General features: G+C 44.1%; 1 protein-coding gene across 2 annotated transcripts in view; it reads right to left on the bottom strand.

Moving 5' to 3' along the window:
- Positions 1–18225, bottom strand: part of LOC147883481 (eukaryotic translation initiation factor 4E-1-like) — a 55118-nt gene that overhangs the window by 12692 nt on the left and 24201 nt on the right. For both annotated transcript variants that reach the window (XM_087399307.1, XM_087399308.1), the window contains exon 3: positions 140–265. In XM_087399307.1, coding sequence (XP_087255433.1) covers positions 140–265 — 126 coding nt within the window. The remainder of the gene's footprint in view (positions 1–139; positions 266–18225) is intronic.

Genomic DNA, 18225 nt, shown 5'->3' with positions numbered 1-18225 from the left:
GGCACATACAACACAATTTACAATATCTTCACCCCATGAGGAGTTGATGTCCAATCACAAAAGAAACTGCAAAAGGAATCAGAGTTGTTTGAAGGATGTAAGCTTCACAGTACATCGCAAAAGAAGGTGCAAAAGATACCTGGACTGCCTCATTAGATGCTGTTTTAGTCCATATAGCTAATTTCTCATGCTTGTTCCTTACATTTAACACAGCACCGCATATCTCATCTCCTTCATCAAACTGTTCACCAATCATTGCTAAAATCTGCACTCAACAGCACATAACATGACCATCAGTTCCCCTTATTGAGACGAGTTTTCCACTCTAAACCAATAAACACTCGTACAAGTTTCTTTCGTTGTTAAGTATCTTATTTTCCCCTCATCCAAACCTATGCGGTCTTTAAAATATAACTGGTAAACTCTAAAAATTCATAGTTCCAATGCGTCAAGAAGCTATCAAATAGAGGAATCACTATATAATAAGAAACTGATACAAGGGCCTATTTGGGAAATCCACTTTGAAAACTCTAGTGCACATTAGAGAAAGTGCTGGAAAATTCTTGATTTGGAATGCAGTAATGAACCAGGCTGCTGCATCTTAGCAAGGCAGAAGCCCACACATGGGCTAAATCCATGAACCAATGTCTTGGTCTTCTCAATTCACCACCTATGCAGGAAAATTAGGCAGATATATGGCTTCAAAGAAAAACCGAAAATATATCGTGCATAATCAGCACCAATGAAATAGCAAGGAATTGTTGTTTCATGATGTAGTAAATATAGTGTATACTTTCTGTGCTTGGGCCCACTTACACGCACACACAACACAATAGTACAAACACGTGTTACCACTTTAAAGTCAGTCACATCGAACTTTATTTTGGGGATACCATTTTTACACTTGAGGTGGGTGAACCAGACACAACTGAAAAACAAGGGATGCACAAATTGAGCCTTATACAAGGAAATGAATCAATGCTGGAACTAGAGGGAACCGGACTCCCTGGGACAATCCGCAAGGAAGATGCTTGTGTACAAACTTCATCCAACGTTAGTAGCTTATTCTAGAATTCTAGGAAAACAAATCACATTGCGAAAATGAGAGTAGGAATTCCTGAAAACAAACGGAAACTTTGAGACAAACTCCTCTTTAATCCTTGCTCCTTTGAGGATGGAGCCCTTGGTGCAATTGCAGTCACCCCTTGCTGAAAAGATCTGGATTCTGAGGCTAGATGTCAAAGTCATGCTTATGCGGAAGCACGGAATCCAATTGATTAACTTAATAAACTTGAAATTTATTCGATTTCCACAATTTCAAATAAAACACCAATCATCCATGGATCCAAATGCTCAAAGAACAAGAAAGAGAAATTAAGAGTACACCGACAACTGATTGGGTGTGAATAAGGTGTACCCCCCAATAGAGTAAAAATCCAGTCGTATTTGTCTTGTATTGGTGCTTAATCCAATCAAAAACTTTGATACAGATCTTTGGACAAAACCATTGTTGACTCTAGGCTACTAGACGACAAGATTAATCTCAGATACAAGAAAATCTCTGATTTTCCCAAGAAAGATAGCCCTGGCAACTCCTGGTAGAATCCAAGAACAGTAGGCCACGATCGAAGCTTTAATTCTTTGCCTGTACCCTATTTGATGATTTGCACGCAGCAAAGAGGTAAATAGGGCACTCAAATCTGCAGCAATAGGGCAGGAAAATTCAGCAAGGACAGGCTGGAAATAGGGCGATGGACAGGAAGAGAAACAGGCTGGAAAAGAAGGCACAATTTGGCAGCAAGAGAGAATGGCGATCAGCAGGAAGAGGGCGAGCAGCAGGAAGATATGGCAACCAGCAAGAAAGCAGCAGGAGGATATGGCAGCAGGAGGGTATGGTGAGTAGCAGGATGGCAGCAGCAGGACAGCAATTTGCTGCTCCAGTGATGAGTCCTTTTGAAAGAGATATGGGCGCCTGGTTTTATAGATATCCTGGAAGGAAGAAAGCACAAAAAGCTAGAAGTAGCTTTCCAAAAAGCATGCCATAAAAGAACTCTTCAAAAAATAAAAGTGTAAAAGCAGAAAAGCTAAAGTTAGAAGCAAAAGGCAAAAAGCTAAACTTGCCTTTTTTAGCAAAAAGCTATTTTTTATTTTTATTTTAAATAATTTAATAATTTTATTTTTATTCTAGAACACTCTGCCCCTACACTCTAATTAATTAAATCAATCGACTTTGCACAATTGCTCCTTTGACCATAACTAGACCTAGACTACTCGGATTTGATCCAAACTGAAACCATCCTTCAAATCTTGAAGAGGTCTTCGATTTGACACTCAAGGCTTTGGTTTTGAAGGTCACTTCCACCTCATGAGAACCTATGTGACCTTGATCTGCCCTTATAAAACTAAGCATCACAATTCCTAGCACACCAAGGCTCACCCCCAAGGCCTCTGAAGGTGCTAGAAATGCCGGGTGTGGAAAACCCTTGTGGATGGGTGAGGCATCATCATTCTCATACGGCATGATGAGAAATTATGTGGTGGTGATCCGGTAAATAAATCACGCACTACCAACATCCTGTCATTGGATGCATGGTCACACTGAAGGTGCCAATGGATAATGGTCACACTAAAGGTGGCATGGAAAGAACCGTGGTGTTACACTAGAGAGAAAGAAAGAAAGAAAGTTTATTAAAGTCTTCGGAAGACCGATGGGTCTATGAGACTGTGAAAATCCTGATACAACGAGCTGTGGTAGTGGAGCTACCAAACGAGCGTCCATACCAATGCAAAATGCAAAAAATGCAATGGCAGTACTAAGTCCTTAAGTACAACATAGTCATGTCAATGGTCGACTATATATCAATCTCAGCATCATCATCAATATCATCATCATCCCCAGCAACAGCAAGATATCAGGATGGATGAGGCAGTGGAGGCATGAAGTCGGCAATAGAGTACTGTCGGCCACTCAGAGGTGCAGTCCTGGCACGTCTCCTGGTCGTAGCTCTGCGTCTAACCACGTGTGACCCCTGTCGGTCGGGCTCCGACTCTAAACAAGGAGGGGATGTCTCCAAGTGTGATCTGTGTGTCGACCCTCTGTCTGAGCTGTCGGAAAAACTCAGAAAAGGATGCTGCAGTCTAGACTCAGAAAAGGATGCTGCAGTCTAGAGAGCGAAGGGCCCCACAGTGGAGTAAAGGTCTAGAGAGAGAGTGATTTGGCTGCTCCAAGGTAGGGGGCAGAGAAATGGATGCTCTGCTGATCCAAAAGTGACAAGAGAAGGAGATTTCTGTAGATAGAGAGGGCTGGAACTGTAGAGAGAGAAGATGGCTGCTGTAGAGAGAGAAAACTGCTGCACCACCAAGAGGGCCTGAGAAGAGGCTGGCTGCACCAAGATTGGGAAGGGTGGAGGGCTGCTGCACCAGGGAGGGAGGAGGGACAGAACATGGACGTGGGGTTTTTTGTGGAATCAGGGAGGGCAGGCCTTCTTTTATAGGCCCATCCCACCCCCTTGCCCAAGTTGGCAAGTTTTCCCAGCCCACCAAGTGGTCAGTGAGCCCCCATACATGTCATCTTGCATGCCACCCACCCTTCATGCATGACCAAGTCCTTGTGCCAGCTGGCCTTGCTGCCAACTCAGTCTGCCACGTATCAGTCTGACACATGTTGGCTACCACGTGTCAGTCTGCCACATGTCACCTGAAAACCCTAAAATTTTGAATTGGTTAGAACTAAATTCTGACTTCACCAATGGGTTCCTGGCGAGTAGTCCTACACATTGACCTATTCTGAAGTCATGTTTGAATTTAATTGATTTCAGTTAAGAGATGTATTTGTTCGTCATCTTATCTTGTATCTCCATGCCTCTTGGCATGCTTCTTGGCTCACACCCAAAGCCCTGAGACATTCTCTTGAATGGTTGCTAGGTCGGTTTACAATCTGTGCATTTGATTGGTCCCAAAGATGGGTACTCATGTGGGGTGTGATTTCCTGATGTCCTTTCTCAAAGAGAAGGCATCACTCTTCTAAGTCATTAATGCCCATAACCCTAGGCAAGGGGGTCCACCCTCAAATGCTAGACCTAGCCCCCATGACATAACTAAAAGTGCAAGAAAACTTTCATCTACTTTTGCAAAAGATGCTAAAATTGAAATGTAAAAGAAAAATTACCAAGCAAGTGGATGCAAGTTTGCTGAGGAGCGACAATATAGGGGCAACTACTGCGGCTAGCATGGTTCTAACAAAGCACAGTTTGCATTGGGTCTAGGAAGTCATACCCGTATCCATGAGGTAGGGCACCAACTGTGAGCTCTAGGTTGTATGAGGGAAGAGTAGAGTAGCCCTACAGCTAAAATGGTTATTCCATGTGTTGTAGCCAATCCACATCCCATAATTCCCTCTACAAAGGAGGCATCGGACTGGCTTGCCAGCCTGCCATGCTTAACAATCCAATTACTAATCTATGCATCCCCATGGCCCAAGCACTCATGCCAATACATAGCCTAGGCTAGGGTTGAATATAGCCTGAATAGCTTTTAAACCCTTAGACCTCTAAACCAAATGGTATTATTTTAGGCTTAGCCCGAGGACTCCACCCTAGGCTAATAACCTCGGCCTCTAGGATCTCCCTTAACCCTGCACCAACGATTGGTAGTCGGAGTGAAATCAAACTAAAGGAGAGAGAGGGGGAGAGAAAAGCACGCCACACTAGGGGCCATAAATAAGGGCTGCCCCCCCCTCCCCTCGAAGGTCTTTATTGCAATAGAAAACGGATTACAAACTCCTAGCTCAAATCTTTTACCATGTGCTTAGAAGCTCAACAATTTATAAAACTAGGGGCCAGCCATGCTCTTTGGTTTTTTCTTTCAGCAAAGAAAAGCTAACTGAATGCGTATTTCTCAAGGAAAGGCATAAATTCATGCTTTACTACATGTAGGCCCTTCATAAAAGCTAATTATCCACCTTGGCAACTTTTCCCTTAAAACATGAGACTTTTTGCACTCTCTGAGGTCCTACCACAAATAAAACAATATCCAACACACTTAACCCATTAGAGGTTAGCTAATGCATGCATATATCTTAGATGAATCCAGAAACATGCCCAAACTCATTCTCCAAAAATACAACATATCAATCTCAAAATAGTCACTCATAAGATAGAAAACCATAAACTCCATCACACATAGCAAGGACATCCCCACTGACATCATAGCACCCAACAGTCGGTGTAGACCATAGTATAAACATATGCTCTCAAACATACAAATCCACACACTCACATACCCAAGCATCCATTTATATATAAGGTCTTCGTCTTGAGTTTCTATCAACACTCTAGAGGTGAAGGACAGACTCAACCATTAGCACCCAACAGTGGGTGTAGACCATAGTATAAACATATGCTCTCAGACATACAAATCCACACTCTCACATACCCGAGCATCCATTTATATATAAGGTCTTCGTCTTGAGTTTCTATCAACACTCTAGAGGTGAAGGGCAGACTCAACCATGACAAAGGCTAGCATTAAAGGAGAAGGCTAATCCGAAAGTAGTCCACATTCTCTTCATTCAAGCTATGACTGCTTGTGAGGACTATATATCATCCTGCTTCAACAACATGTATCCACTTGCTTGGTAATATTTCTTTTTGTTTTTCAATAGTATGCTTATTAAGAAATGAAATATTTTCCTACTGTTCACTTACGGTCAATGGGGACTAGGTCTAGCATTTGAGGGTGGATCCCCTTGCTTGGGGTTATGGGCATTAGTGACCCACAAAAGTGATGGCCTCTCTTTGAGAGGGACATCTGGAAACCACACCCCACTTGAGTACCCAAACATGGGACCAATCAAATGCACACATTGCATACTGACCTAGGAACCATTCAAGAGAATGTTCCTTGAGCTTTCGATGTGGGCCTGGCAGCATGCCAAGAGTGATGCAACATAAGACGACAAGCAAATGAGCTCAGTATGGCTCAATTATGACCTTAGAGTACATCAGTAGATAGTCCAAGCTGTTAGGAACCCGTGGGTGCGATCAAAATTGAATTCTGACAACTTTGAAATTTTAGGGTTTCTGGGAGTGACGTGGCAGCTGACACGTGGCAGAATGCCACATGGAATCTGAGCTGGCAGGTCAGTCCACCTCTCCCACACATGTGGCAGCATGCATGGCAGGTGGCAGGGCATGCAGGCCAAGTGTCTGGCCCCAAATCTAGTAGATTTGGGGCAGGTTGTGGGCTGTCCTCTTTGGGACTGCAGCCCACCAAAAAATCTGGGACAAGTGTCCACCTTCCACTCTGGCCCGGGGGGGGGGGGGGGGGTTGAGCCTATAGAAGAAGGCCTCTCCCCTTCATTCCCTACGTGAAAATTCGTCACTTTTCTTCTCCCTCCTTTTGGTTGATGCAACAGAACCTCTCCAGCTCCTTGGGTGCAGCTCTCTCACCTCAGCAGCACTTTCTCTCTACAGCAGCACACTCTCTCTCTACAGTTCCAGCCCCTCCTCTCCAAAAATCTACCCCTCTCAGCTCATCTGGAACAGCAGCAACATCCTCTCTCCTTCTCCTAGCCTGGAGCAGCCACAGCCCCTTTCTCTCTCGTGCTGCAGTCTTTCTCTCTCTAGTGCAGAATTTCTCTCTCTACTGTTCCAGCCCCTTCCCCTCACAGAAAATCTGCCTTTCTCTGCACCTCTGGAACAGCAGCAGCTCATCTCTTACATCCCCTCCCTTGGGATCAGCATTGGCACTCTCTCTCTACAGCTATCACTCCATAAAGGCTTTCTCTCTCTAGCCTACAAGCTGTTTTTCTAAGCTATTCTCATTCCAGTCCCATTTCCACACTCTCCTCACCCAAGGGAGCTTCAGAGGCATCAAGGACTTCATCTACAAAAGGGTCAAGTCACAAAGGGAGTATGTATTGTCAAGTTTATCTCATTTACAATACTATTTCATGTTGTTTCTACTATCTTTCTAGAAACTAGTGCTTGCCTCTAATGTTGGATGTAAGTGGTGATTGTTGCAGGCTTCTTCCTTGTGGATTGGGCAAGCCAAGAGTTGAAACCTGAGCTTGGAGCCCTCCTTTCTGTTGTCAAAGATTGCTCAACAGGTTCAAGTGCTAGAAAGCAACCAAGCAGAAACTCATGACACAGGGCCCCAATCCCAAGGAAGAGGCCGTGCAGACAACAGCAACTCCAACAAGGAGGGAAGATCATCCTCTTCTTCCCCTCCTCGAGGTAGACGACGTCATCGGAGTCCATCTCCTTCGAGACATCCACAAAGACGAAGGTATGCAAAGCATAAGGTACCTCTTGGAGACAAGCTCTTCAAGTTTACCAAGTACAAGGGAGAGGACAAGCCCGAGGTCTTGCTGGCATGGATCCGAGACCTCGAGTATTTCTTTGAGGGGGACGAGTACGAAGACAAGGCGAAGATCCTGTTTGCCGTCCTACACATGCAAGATTGTGCTTCACTCTGGTGGGCAGCTATGGTCAACACTAGACAGCAAGCCCACACCTGGAAGAAGAACTTGATGAGGCACTTCCTGCCTAAGGAGTTTAAGAGAGATACAATGGTGCAGTGGGACATCCTCCGCCAACGCCAAGAAGAGAGAGTATGTTGATCATTTTTGGGATACTTAGTTAAAAGTTCAAGCATTCAGTAGGAAGGATAAAAAAGAGCAGCAAAGGAAGTTCTTTGCTGGCCTACGGTATGTCGTTCAACATGAGGTGGACATTGCCACACCTACTTCTCTCGCAGACACCATCAACATCGCCTTGAAGGTGAAGAAGAAGCAATCTTTCTCCAACAAGCGGAACGGCAACAACAACAACAAGCGGAAGTCCCAGGGAACCTCTTCCAAGGAACAAAAGGGTAAGGAGACACCAAAGGACGCACCAAAAGAGCAAAAGTCAGCCAGCCAGCCAGCCTCCTCCGAAGAAAGCAGCCCACACTTTCAGCTCATTGTCTCCACAACAGAAGCAAAAGTATTACTCCGAAGGGTGGTGCTTCAAGTATGGCGAGCGAGGCCACAACTTCTACGAATTCCCTCAAGCTGCCAAAAACAGCAGCAACAAAGAAGCAGCCCCCAAAAGGCCAGCTTTGGTAGTTGACAAGGTGGAAGCACCTTCAGAAAAGGGAGCTGCAAACGACACCCACAGCTTGTTGAAAACATGGGGTCAAGTAAAGGATCAATCCGCTTTGTTTTTTATAGATAGCGGAGCTACTCACAACTTTATTTCTCATGAGATGGCACAGAACTTGGGGATAGCCCCAGAGGATAAAGGAGAAGCCTTGAAGGCAACTGCAGCCTTCAAGAACCAAGAAGAGAAGGTGTACCCCATCATCGGCAAGCTTCGCGTACACATCCAGGGGTACTTGGATCATCTACCCTTCATGGTGGCACCACTTCAAGGATCAGATGTAATTCTCGGCATGCCCTAGCATAAGTAAGTCAACCCCCGAATCAATTATGTGAAGAATATTCTAACCCTCCAACATAAGGGTAGAGATGTGAGCATTACAGCGGGAGTTTCAAGAAACACCATTCCTACGGTAAGTCATGCACGATCTCCCAATTTGCTTAAGAAAAGAGTATGTTCTTTTCTAGTGTTTATACGCGATAAGCAACCAAGTGAAGAAAAGTCAGATCCTCTCACAAAAGAAAGATTAGATATTCTCTAGTTGCTTCTCTCAAGAACTTCCTAGTCACCTCCCTCCTGAGAGACCAGAAGATCACAAAATTGACATAGTTCCAGGGTCTTCACCTCCAGATAGACCCCCATATAGAGTTAGTCAATCCCAGCAAGATGAAATCTAATAGCAGTCCAAGAACTCTTGGACAGTAGTTCTCCCTTCTGCTCTCTTGTCTTACTAGTCCAAAAGAAGGATAAAACCTTCAGGATGTGCATAGACTATAGAGCCTTAAACAAGCACACAGTTAAGAACCGTTTCCCGATTCCTTGTATAGACGATATCTATGATCGTTTAGGAGGATTTGAAATTTTCAGCCGCATAGATCTTAAGAGTGGCTACCATCAGGTACAAGCTGTACTTGAGGACATTCATAAAACAGCCTTTTGAACCACATTTGGGCTGTATGAATATATGGTAATGCCATTTGGCCTTACCAATGCCCCAGCCACGTTCAATTCGCTGATGGAACGGTTGTTCAGGAACTATAGACAGTTCACTGCCGTCTTCTTTGATGACATCCTCATTTTCAGCAAGAATGAGGAAGAGCATAAGGAGCATCTAAAGATTGTACTTCAAATCTTAGCTGAAAATGCTCTTCACATCAATGAGAAGAAAAGTGAGTTCTTTCTTCCAGAGATTCACTATCTTGGTCACATTATCTCACGAGAAGGTGTCCGTATGGACCCAGCCAAGATACAGACAATTGTAGAGTGGCCTGACGTGAACAATGCCCATGAGGTAAGGTCTTGTAATTCATGCTCTCAAACTTTGGAAACATTATCTTTTAGGGATAGATTTTCTTGTAAAAAAAACTGATCATGAAAGTCTTAAATATTTTCTAACTCAACCTCTAATCAGAGAGAGACATATGAAATGGTCTACCTTTCTACAATCATTTCATTTTCAGATACAATATACTCCTAGAAAAGAGAATGTAGTGGCTGATGCCCTTTCTCGTAGACCACGGCTTCACCATATTTCAATTCCCTATCATGATGAGCTAACAGCCCTCAAAGAATTTTATGAGGGAGATGCTGATTTTGCTCAGCCATGGGCACATTTGAAAGATGGAGGCATCCATCATGCCTACCCTCCACTGGAAAAGCTCCTTTCGAAATTGTATATGGTAGATCTTTACCAACTCCACTCATGCAAACAAAAGAGAAAATCTTTGCCGCTGATCAATTCGTGGAGGATTATGACTCTGCTTATGCCACGGTTCGAGCAGCGATTCAAAAGGCACAGGAGAAACAAAGAGTAGCTGCAAATAAAAGACGGAGGGCGTTTGCGGTGAAAGAAGGCCAATGGATTGAAATTTGAGAAAGCCCGGTTAAAAACCAAAGTGGGCAAAAAGCGCATCTACTTCAAGCTATCCTTTCGATATTATGGTCCTTTTCAGGTGTTGCAGGTAATAAATGATGTCTCAGTCCGATTGAGACTTCCAAAGCATTGGAAGATCCACGATATCTTCCACGTAAGCTTGGTGAAACCCTTCATTGGGGAACCACCTCAAGAGCCCACACTAGACGATGCACCTGAAGTAGAGGACACTGAGATCTTGTTGATTCCAGAGCAAATTATTCTGCATAACTTCACTAAGCGACGTCGACGCACGACTCGCAAGATGTACCTTTTGAAGTTCAGAGGGCTCCCATCCACCGATGCCCAATGGGTGGACAAAGCTACATTTCAGGAAGCATTTCAATTGAGGACAACCGAATGAAAGACGGAGGGAATGTCATCCTGCTTCAACAACATGTTTCCACTTGCTTGGTAATATTTCTTTTTGTTTCTCAATAGTATGCTTTTTAACAAATGAAATGTTTTCCTACTGTTCAGTTACGGTCAATGGGGACTAGGTCTAGCATTTGAGGGTGGACCCCCTTGCTTGGGGTTATGGGCATTAGTGACCCACAAGAGTGATGGCCTCTCTTTGAGAGGGACATCTAGAAACAACACCCCACCTGAGTATCCAAACATGGGACCAATCAAATGCAAAGATTGCATACTAACCTAGGAACCATTCAAGAGAATGTTCCCTAAGCTTTGGGTGTGGGCTTGACAGCATGCCAAGAGTAATGGAGATACAAGATAAGACGACAAACAAATGAGCTCAGTATGGCTCAATTATGACCATAGAGTACATCAGTAAATAGTCCAAGCTGTTAGGAACCCGTGCGTGCGATCAGAATTGAATTCTGACAACTTTGAAATTTTAGGGTTTTTGGGAGTGACACGTGGCAGACTGCCACATGGAATCTGAGCTGGCAGGTCAGTCCACCTGTCCCACACGTGGCAACATGCGCGGCATGTGGCAGGGCATGCAGGCCAAGTATCTGGCCCCAAATCTAGTACATTTGGGGTAGGTTGTGGGCTGTCCTCTTTGGGACTGCAGCCCACCAAAAATCTGGGACAAGTGTCCACCTTCCACTCTGGGCTGGGGGGGGGGGGGGGGCTGAGCCTATAAAAGAAGGCTTCTTCCCTTCATTCCTTACATGAAAATTCGTCACTTTTCTTCTCCCTCCTTTTGGTTGATGCAGCAGAACCTCTCCAACTCCTTGGGTGCAGCCAGCTTCTCCTCAGGCCATTCTCTCACCTCAGCAGCACTTTCTCTCTCTACAGCAGCACACTCTCTCTCTACAGTTCCAGCCCCTCCTCTCCAAAAATCTGCCCCCTCTCAGCTCTTCTGGAACAGCAGCAGCATCCTCTCTCCTTCTCCTGGCCTGGAGCAGCCACAGCCCCTTTCTCTCTCCTGCTGCAGTCTTTCTCTCTCTACTGCAAAATTTCTCTCTCTACTGTTCCAGCCCCTTCCCCTTGCAAAAATCTGCCTTTCTCTGCACCTCTGAAAAAGCAGCAGCTCCTCTCTTACATCCCCTCCCTTGGGATCAGCATTGGCACTCTCTCTCTACAGCTATCACTCCATAAAGGCTTTCTCTCTCTAGCCTATAGGCTGTTTTTCTAAGCTGTTCTCACTCCAGCCCCATTTCCACACTCTCCTCACCCAAGGGAGCTTCAGAGGCATCAAGGACTTCATCTACAAAAGGGTCAAGTCACGAAGGGAGTCTGTACTGTCAAGTTTATCTCATTTACAGCACTATTTCATGTTGTTTCTACTATCTTTCTAGAAACTAGTGCTTGCCTCTAATGTTGGATGTAAGTGGTGATTGGTGCAGGCTTCTTCCTTGTGGATTGGGCAAGCCAAGAGTTGAAACCTGAGCTTGGAGTCCTCCTTTCTGTTGTCTACCTTGTACATATGCTCTTGAGTCTTGTATCTAGGTCCTAGGCTTTCACTGAGTTCATCAGTTTGGAAGGTGCATTGCACCTTGGTCTTGTCTTGTTTCTCCATTTTCAAGAATAAAGTGAGCCTGAATAAGGGGGGGGGGGGGGCGTCTTGGCCCCTCAATTATATTGCAATTTCCAATGATGTCACTTTGTGTTTAAGCTGTAGAAGTCTTAATTCCAACTTATTTGCAATCTCTTAAGTTCAAGTATATGTGTTTGGCAACTCGCAATCATTTCATTCAGACGCCTCTGCAAAATCCGTTGTCTGAATTGATAGAAAGCACCGAGTAGTTTACACTATATGATTTCATTCTCTCCCAAATGAGCATCCAAGCAAAAAAATACTTAAGCCTTGGACAATCTAGCTAATAGGGCAACACACTACTTAAGATAGAAAGAATTTATTGCAATATTAGTAGGCCGCAACATGGACGAAAACTTCACAAGGTGAAATTTGCATGTCCGCTAATATGGCAGAATTGTTTCTAGATGAATCCAGAAACATGCCCAAACTCATCCTGTAAAAATAAAACACATAGTGCAGTTTCAATCTCATGATCCTCACGCATAAGATTGAAAACCATAACCTCGAATTGGCTCCATTGCCAACTTTTTCTTGAGAGTGTTGAATGCTATCTTTTGCCACTCTCCCCATCTGAAAACTACATACTTCTTAGTTAAATCAACAAAGTGTCTGATGAATCTCCTGTAATAGGAACAAAACATCCAAGAAGCTGCATACTTAATGCACCGTTCTCAGCTTGGGTCATTCTTGGATGGATTTTTTCACATGAAATCACATGAACAAGATGGTGGATTTTTTCCAAAAAAACTCACTTTTCTTTCCATTGATGTAGACCTTATTGTCTCTCAATTCTTGAAACATAATAGCCAAATGTTTCCTGCTCTCTTCTTCTGACCTTGAAAACACAAGGATATCATCATAAAAAGTATATGTGAAGTGCCTATGAGGTCTGAAGATCCGGTCCATCGTTCTCTTGAATTAGACCAAAGGGCATGACTAAGAACTAGCACCGCCCAAAGGTCGTCTGAAAGGTCCTCCGAAAGGCCGTCTGTGAACGTCTTGGGCATGGATTCTTATCTGGTGATAGCCATTTTTCAAACCTATCTAGCTGAAAATTCTGGCTCCTTCCAAGCTATCCAACACATCATCTATGCGTGGCATCGAAAATCGGTTCTTGACGGTCACCTTGTTGAGGGTTCTATAACCAGCCAACACACATGCGATAAGAGCTATCTTTCTTTTGAACCAGTAATACAAGTGAACAAACAAGAGAGGAACTGGTTCTAATAAGTCTTTTGGACAGCAAGTCCTGTACCTGAGACGTGATCTCCTCAATCTGGGCTGCACTCACCTGATAAGGTGGCTAGTTAGGAGGCTCACTTCCTACAATAAGCTCGATGGTATGATTCTCCAATTTGCTTTGGAGGTAGCTCTCCTGGCTGAGACTATAAAAAGCATTTCTTAAAGGATTCTAAAAACTGAAAATTCTCTTGTTCCTACGGATTTAACTCAACTTTTGGATCATCGACTTTATCCCTAACCAAAATCATGTATGGAGAAATGGAAACTTTATTGCTTTTCCAATTTAAACACTTGATACAATAGGAATGGCTTTCCCTTTTAACTTTAGCAACAATCCCATGCTCTTTGTTCTTATGAGAGTGAAGACAAGTGTCCTTTCAAGCATCATAAGATATACTCCCATTCTGTGCTTTTCCAATTTAAACACTTGATACAATAGGAATGGCTTCCCCTTTTTCCTTTAGCACAATCCCATGCTCTTTGTTCTTATGAGAGTGAAGACAAGTGTCCTTTCAAGCATCATAAGATATACTCCCATTCTGTGCAACCATGGAATTCCCAAAACTATATCATAGTGATTCAACGGAGAGATTGCAATGAAGGAGGCCGGGGCTGAATTGGTGAAGCGCTAAAGATGGCAGGAAAGGGGGAAGAGGAGAGGGGAGAGGAAAGAGGAGAGAGAGATAGGAGGGAAAGGGGTAGAGGGAGAGGAAGAGAGAGAGGAGGAGTGAGGGGAAGAGAGAGAGAGAGAGAGATTGGGAGAGAGAGTATAAGCAACTCGTAGGAGGAAGGAGGTGGGAATAGATAGGATTAGATGTCACATCAAAAGGAGGTATACAAATGGGGGTGGATGGGGACTTATATAGTCCCTCCACATTTCCCACCTAAGAGGCCTCTAAAGGTCCTCTAAATTGCCCCTTTTTTTCCTCAAAATTTTACAGCATGGCTGTCCAAAAAGAGTGCAACAAACAGCAATTACTAAGCCCGGTAGGAGATAGGAGTGGTCTTGGACAATGCTTAATGGCTGCCATGAATTTTCATCCTCAAGGAGTCCCCGCCACTTGATAAGATACACTATGTAGACCTTGTTGCGGAGTACATATGATGCGCTCTGGAACATAGAGGATGTGGCCCTCATCCATAGGTGGCAACTCAGGAAGAACATGGACATGCTGTTCCACATGTGGTTTCAGCAAAGACACATGGAAAACATCATGGATCTTGGAGGTACTGGGTAGCTCCAACTAATATGCTACCTCTCCAACCTTGTGGATGATCTTGTAAGGACCGTAATACCTATGAGCAAGCTTGTGTTAGTATTACCTTTCAGCGAGGCATATCGGTTCTTATGGAGAAGCAAATGCACATAATCTCCCTCTTTGAAAGACAAATATCTCCTGCATTCAGGCATCCTCCATATTATTTTTTGCCAACTGCAGAAGGGCATCCATCCTCTCCAAGTCATTTTGTGCTTGCTGATTTTTCACAACCATGTCAGCAATTGAAGTAGGCATCCCTACCTTGCCTCCGTACATCGCCTCAAATGGGCTCATGCCAATGGAGAGATGCTTGGTACTGTTGTAGCAAAATTCATCAAGTGTCAACCATTTATCCTAAGACTTCTGAGTATCATGACAAAAGTGGCTCAAATAGTCCTCCACCCATTTGTTCACCCTTTCTAACTGTCCATCAGTCTCAAGATGGTAAGCAGTGCTAGGTGTGAGTAACGTACGCACTGCTGTAAATAACTATTGCCAAAAGTGACCCATAAATTTTGCATCTCTGTCACTGACAATTTCCTTAGGGAAACCATAATGCTTAAAGACATACTTAATGAAAACCTATGATGCTGAATACCGGGTCTTAGTGGGTATGAAATGGGCTTGTTTTGTCATCCTATCCACCAGAACAAAGATGTCGTCCCATCCCCTCTCTGTAGAAGGCAATCATGTGATGAAATCCATTGCTATGTGCGTCCAATTGCCCTCTGGAATGGGTAATGGCTACAAAAGACCTGCAGGTTAGCTTGCTGTCCACTTTATTCTGTTGGCAAGGCATGCATTCAGCCACGTATTTAACCATATCCCTCCACATGCCTTCCCAGGTAAAGCTCTGCTTAAGTCTTTAGTGACACCCGTATGTCCAGCCATGGGAGAAGAGTGCATTTCTTGCAAAACCAGCTGTCTATATTTTGAGTCTAGCACTAAATAAATTCTGTCCTGGCACCATAACAGCCCATTAAATTCTGTCCTGGCACCATAACAGCCCATTATGCAATTTGAATTCCGGATGACCTGACTAGAAGGCTTCAGCAAATCTGAAAATATGGGAGCTGCCTTAGAATTCTGCATATACTATTTGAATGCCATGAATCCACTCCTGATATATGGTAGAAATAGCAGACACTTGCAAGCCCACATCCTAGACAAGACATCTACAACCACATTTTCCTTCCCTTTTCTGTACTCAATGTCAAAATCATAGAATTGGATTGCAGCCAACCACCTCTTCTGCTTATAGGAAAATTTTGGCTGGGTGAGGAAGAATATGAGTGTCCTATGATCTGTTTTCACCTTAATTTTACTACCATACAGAGATGGTGCCATTTCTGAAAGCATGCAAGATAGCCAACATCTCCTGATCATAAACATGGTAATTGAGTTCTTTGGCATCAAACTTCCTACTTTCAAAGGCTATTACCTGTGTTCCTGCCTCAGAACAGCCCCCAATCCTTTGCCACTCGCATCTGCCTCCATAATGAAAGGACACGCAAATCAAGGCATACTAAGACAGATGCATGAGTGAGAGCAAATTTCAGGTCTTCAAAGCTACGTTGTGCTTCCTTTGACCACCGAAAGCATCCTTCTTTAAGAGGTCAGCAAGAGGAGCTGCCCTCTTGGAAAATTTGCGAATAAAGCACTTGTAGAAGGAAGCAAGACCTAAAATCCCTCTCAATTGGGTGGGATTTTGTGGCTATGGCCAATCTTTGATGCATTTCACCTTTGCGGGATTCACCCGAATGCCACGTCTACTCACAATATGCCCCAGATACTCAACCTCCTTTGCCATAAAAGTGCATTTGCTAGCTTTTGCATAAAGCTGATGCATCCTCAAATTTTCCAATGCCCCTGTCTATCTTTGCTATAAATGAGGATATCATCAAAGAAAACTAGCACGCATCTGAAAAGAAGAGGCTGCAATATTTTGTTCATCAGCACCTGGAAGGTGTCCAGTGCATTAGTCAATCCAAGAGGCATCTTGAATTCATACAAGCCCCGTTCTGTGCAAAAGGCCATCTTGTGCTCATCTCCTCCTTTCGCCCTGATTTGATGGTAACCAGACCTCAAATCAATCTTCGTGAAAAACTGAGCACCCTTGAATTCATCCAACAGGTCATCTATCCTCACATTGGAAACTGTTCTTGATAGTGGCCTTATTTAGATCTATGTAATCAATGCACATGTGGTATGATCCATCTTTCTTCTTCACTAGAAGCACCGGGGAGACAAAAGGAGAAGTGCTATGAGAGATGAAGTTCCTCTCAAGCCATTCCCGCACTTGTACTACCACTTCCTCCCGCTCAACCTTAGAGAGACGGTATGGGACTTTGTTTATGGGCTTACTGCCAGGCTCTAACAATGGCATGATCAACATCCCTCTTGGGAGGCAATTTGGATGGCATATCAGCAAATACATAAGAAAACTCCAAGAGCAACTCTTGCATATCACAATCCAACACGGGAATGCTACCTCCTCGAGATACTGACACATTCAATGCATAGAGGGCATGCTCCTTCGTGAGCTCTCTAGCCAACTGCCTTGCTGAAATAACCTGCAATTTAGGAGTGGCAATGCTACAGTTGTACCCTCGTGGACAAAGCAAAGTGATAGGGCATTTAAGTCCATGCTGATTTCGCCCAATGACTTCAACCAATCAAAGCCCAAGACATCTATATGGGTCCATGTCCTAGTGCCAAGAGATCCCCAGTAAATTCATAATCTTAAGATAGTGCATCTTGGCACCAAAATTTACTGATCAAATAATGTCCATTTGCCACCTCTACTCTCAGCCCACTATCAATCTCAGTAGCAATCAGTCCCACCTTCTGTAATGACTTAGAATTGATGAAACTATGAGTGCTACCGCTGTCCACAAGCATGTGAACAGTCCTGCCATTAATTTGTCCTTTCAATCTAATAGTTTCAGCACTTTTGGCATCCATCAAGACATGAAAGAGGTGGTAATTAGGTTAGATTCAACTAGCTCAGAGTCCTAAGTGTCTTAGCAGTCCTAGGAGACCTAGGTTAGCGTACTAACTGTCCTAGGTGACATAGGACCCCCCCTTTATAAAAAAAAAAGGGGCAGAATTTCCAACCTCTTTTAGGGCCCTTTCACAGCCCCGTTTGGAGCCATTTCGACTCCATTTTGAAGCCTCTTCATTGATTGTCCTCTCGAGCTTCGCCATCGGTCCCTTTAGTGGTTCTACACACGCTATCAGGTGCTCATTACAGCAAGTTTTGCTGTCTACTCCATTTCCTTGCCATTATTCAAGCTGCTCTCTTTCAAATAGCCACCATGCCACCCAAGTGTGCCCCTCGGGATACATTGCATGATAGTGATAAGGCTGCTCAGCATGAGCAATTGCCTTCCATAGTGGGTGCATCCACTAGTGGTACAGAGATCCCTATAACTCAGCCTCTTTCTCTTGCATCTCGAGAAGCACTGGCAACGTAGACACAGTTTTTGGATACCCTTGCTTCTATGCTCCAGGGTGCTTCCGCCAGATGGGACAAGAGCAGCCATGCAGGATATGGCTCTTGCCCAGATGGGATAGTAGCTCGAGCAGCAGATTGGCCATACCTACGACCATCAGTCTTCTGGACCGTTGCATGTGCCCCAGCATGGGGATTAATTGAACTTA

This window comes from Dipteris shenzhenensis, chromosome 28 (genome assembly GCF_047967505.1).
Source record: "Dipteris shenzhenensis isolate YYH24624 ecotype China chromosome 28, Dip_SZ_1.0, whole genome shotgun sequence".
In the NCBI taxonomy this organism is placed as follows: Eukaryota; Viridiplantae; Streptophyta; class Polypodiopsida; order Gleicheniales; family Dipteridaceae; genus Dipteris; species Dipteris shenzhenensis.
Note: the sequence above shows the minus strand (reverse complement) of the source record. Positions and strands in the feature narration are given on the sequence as shown.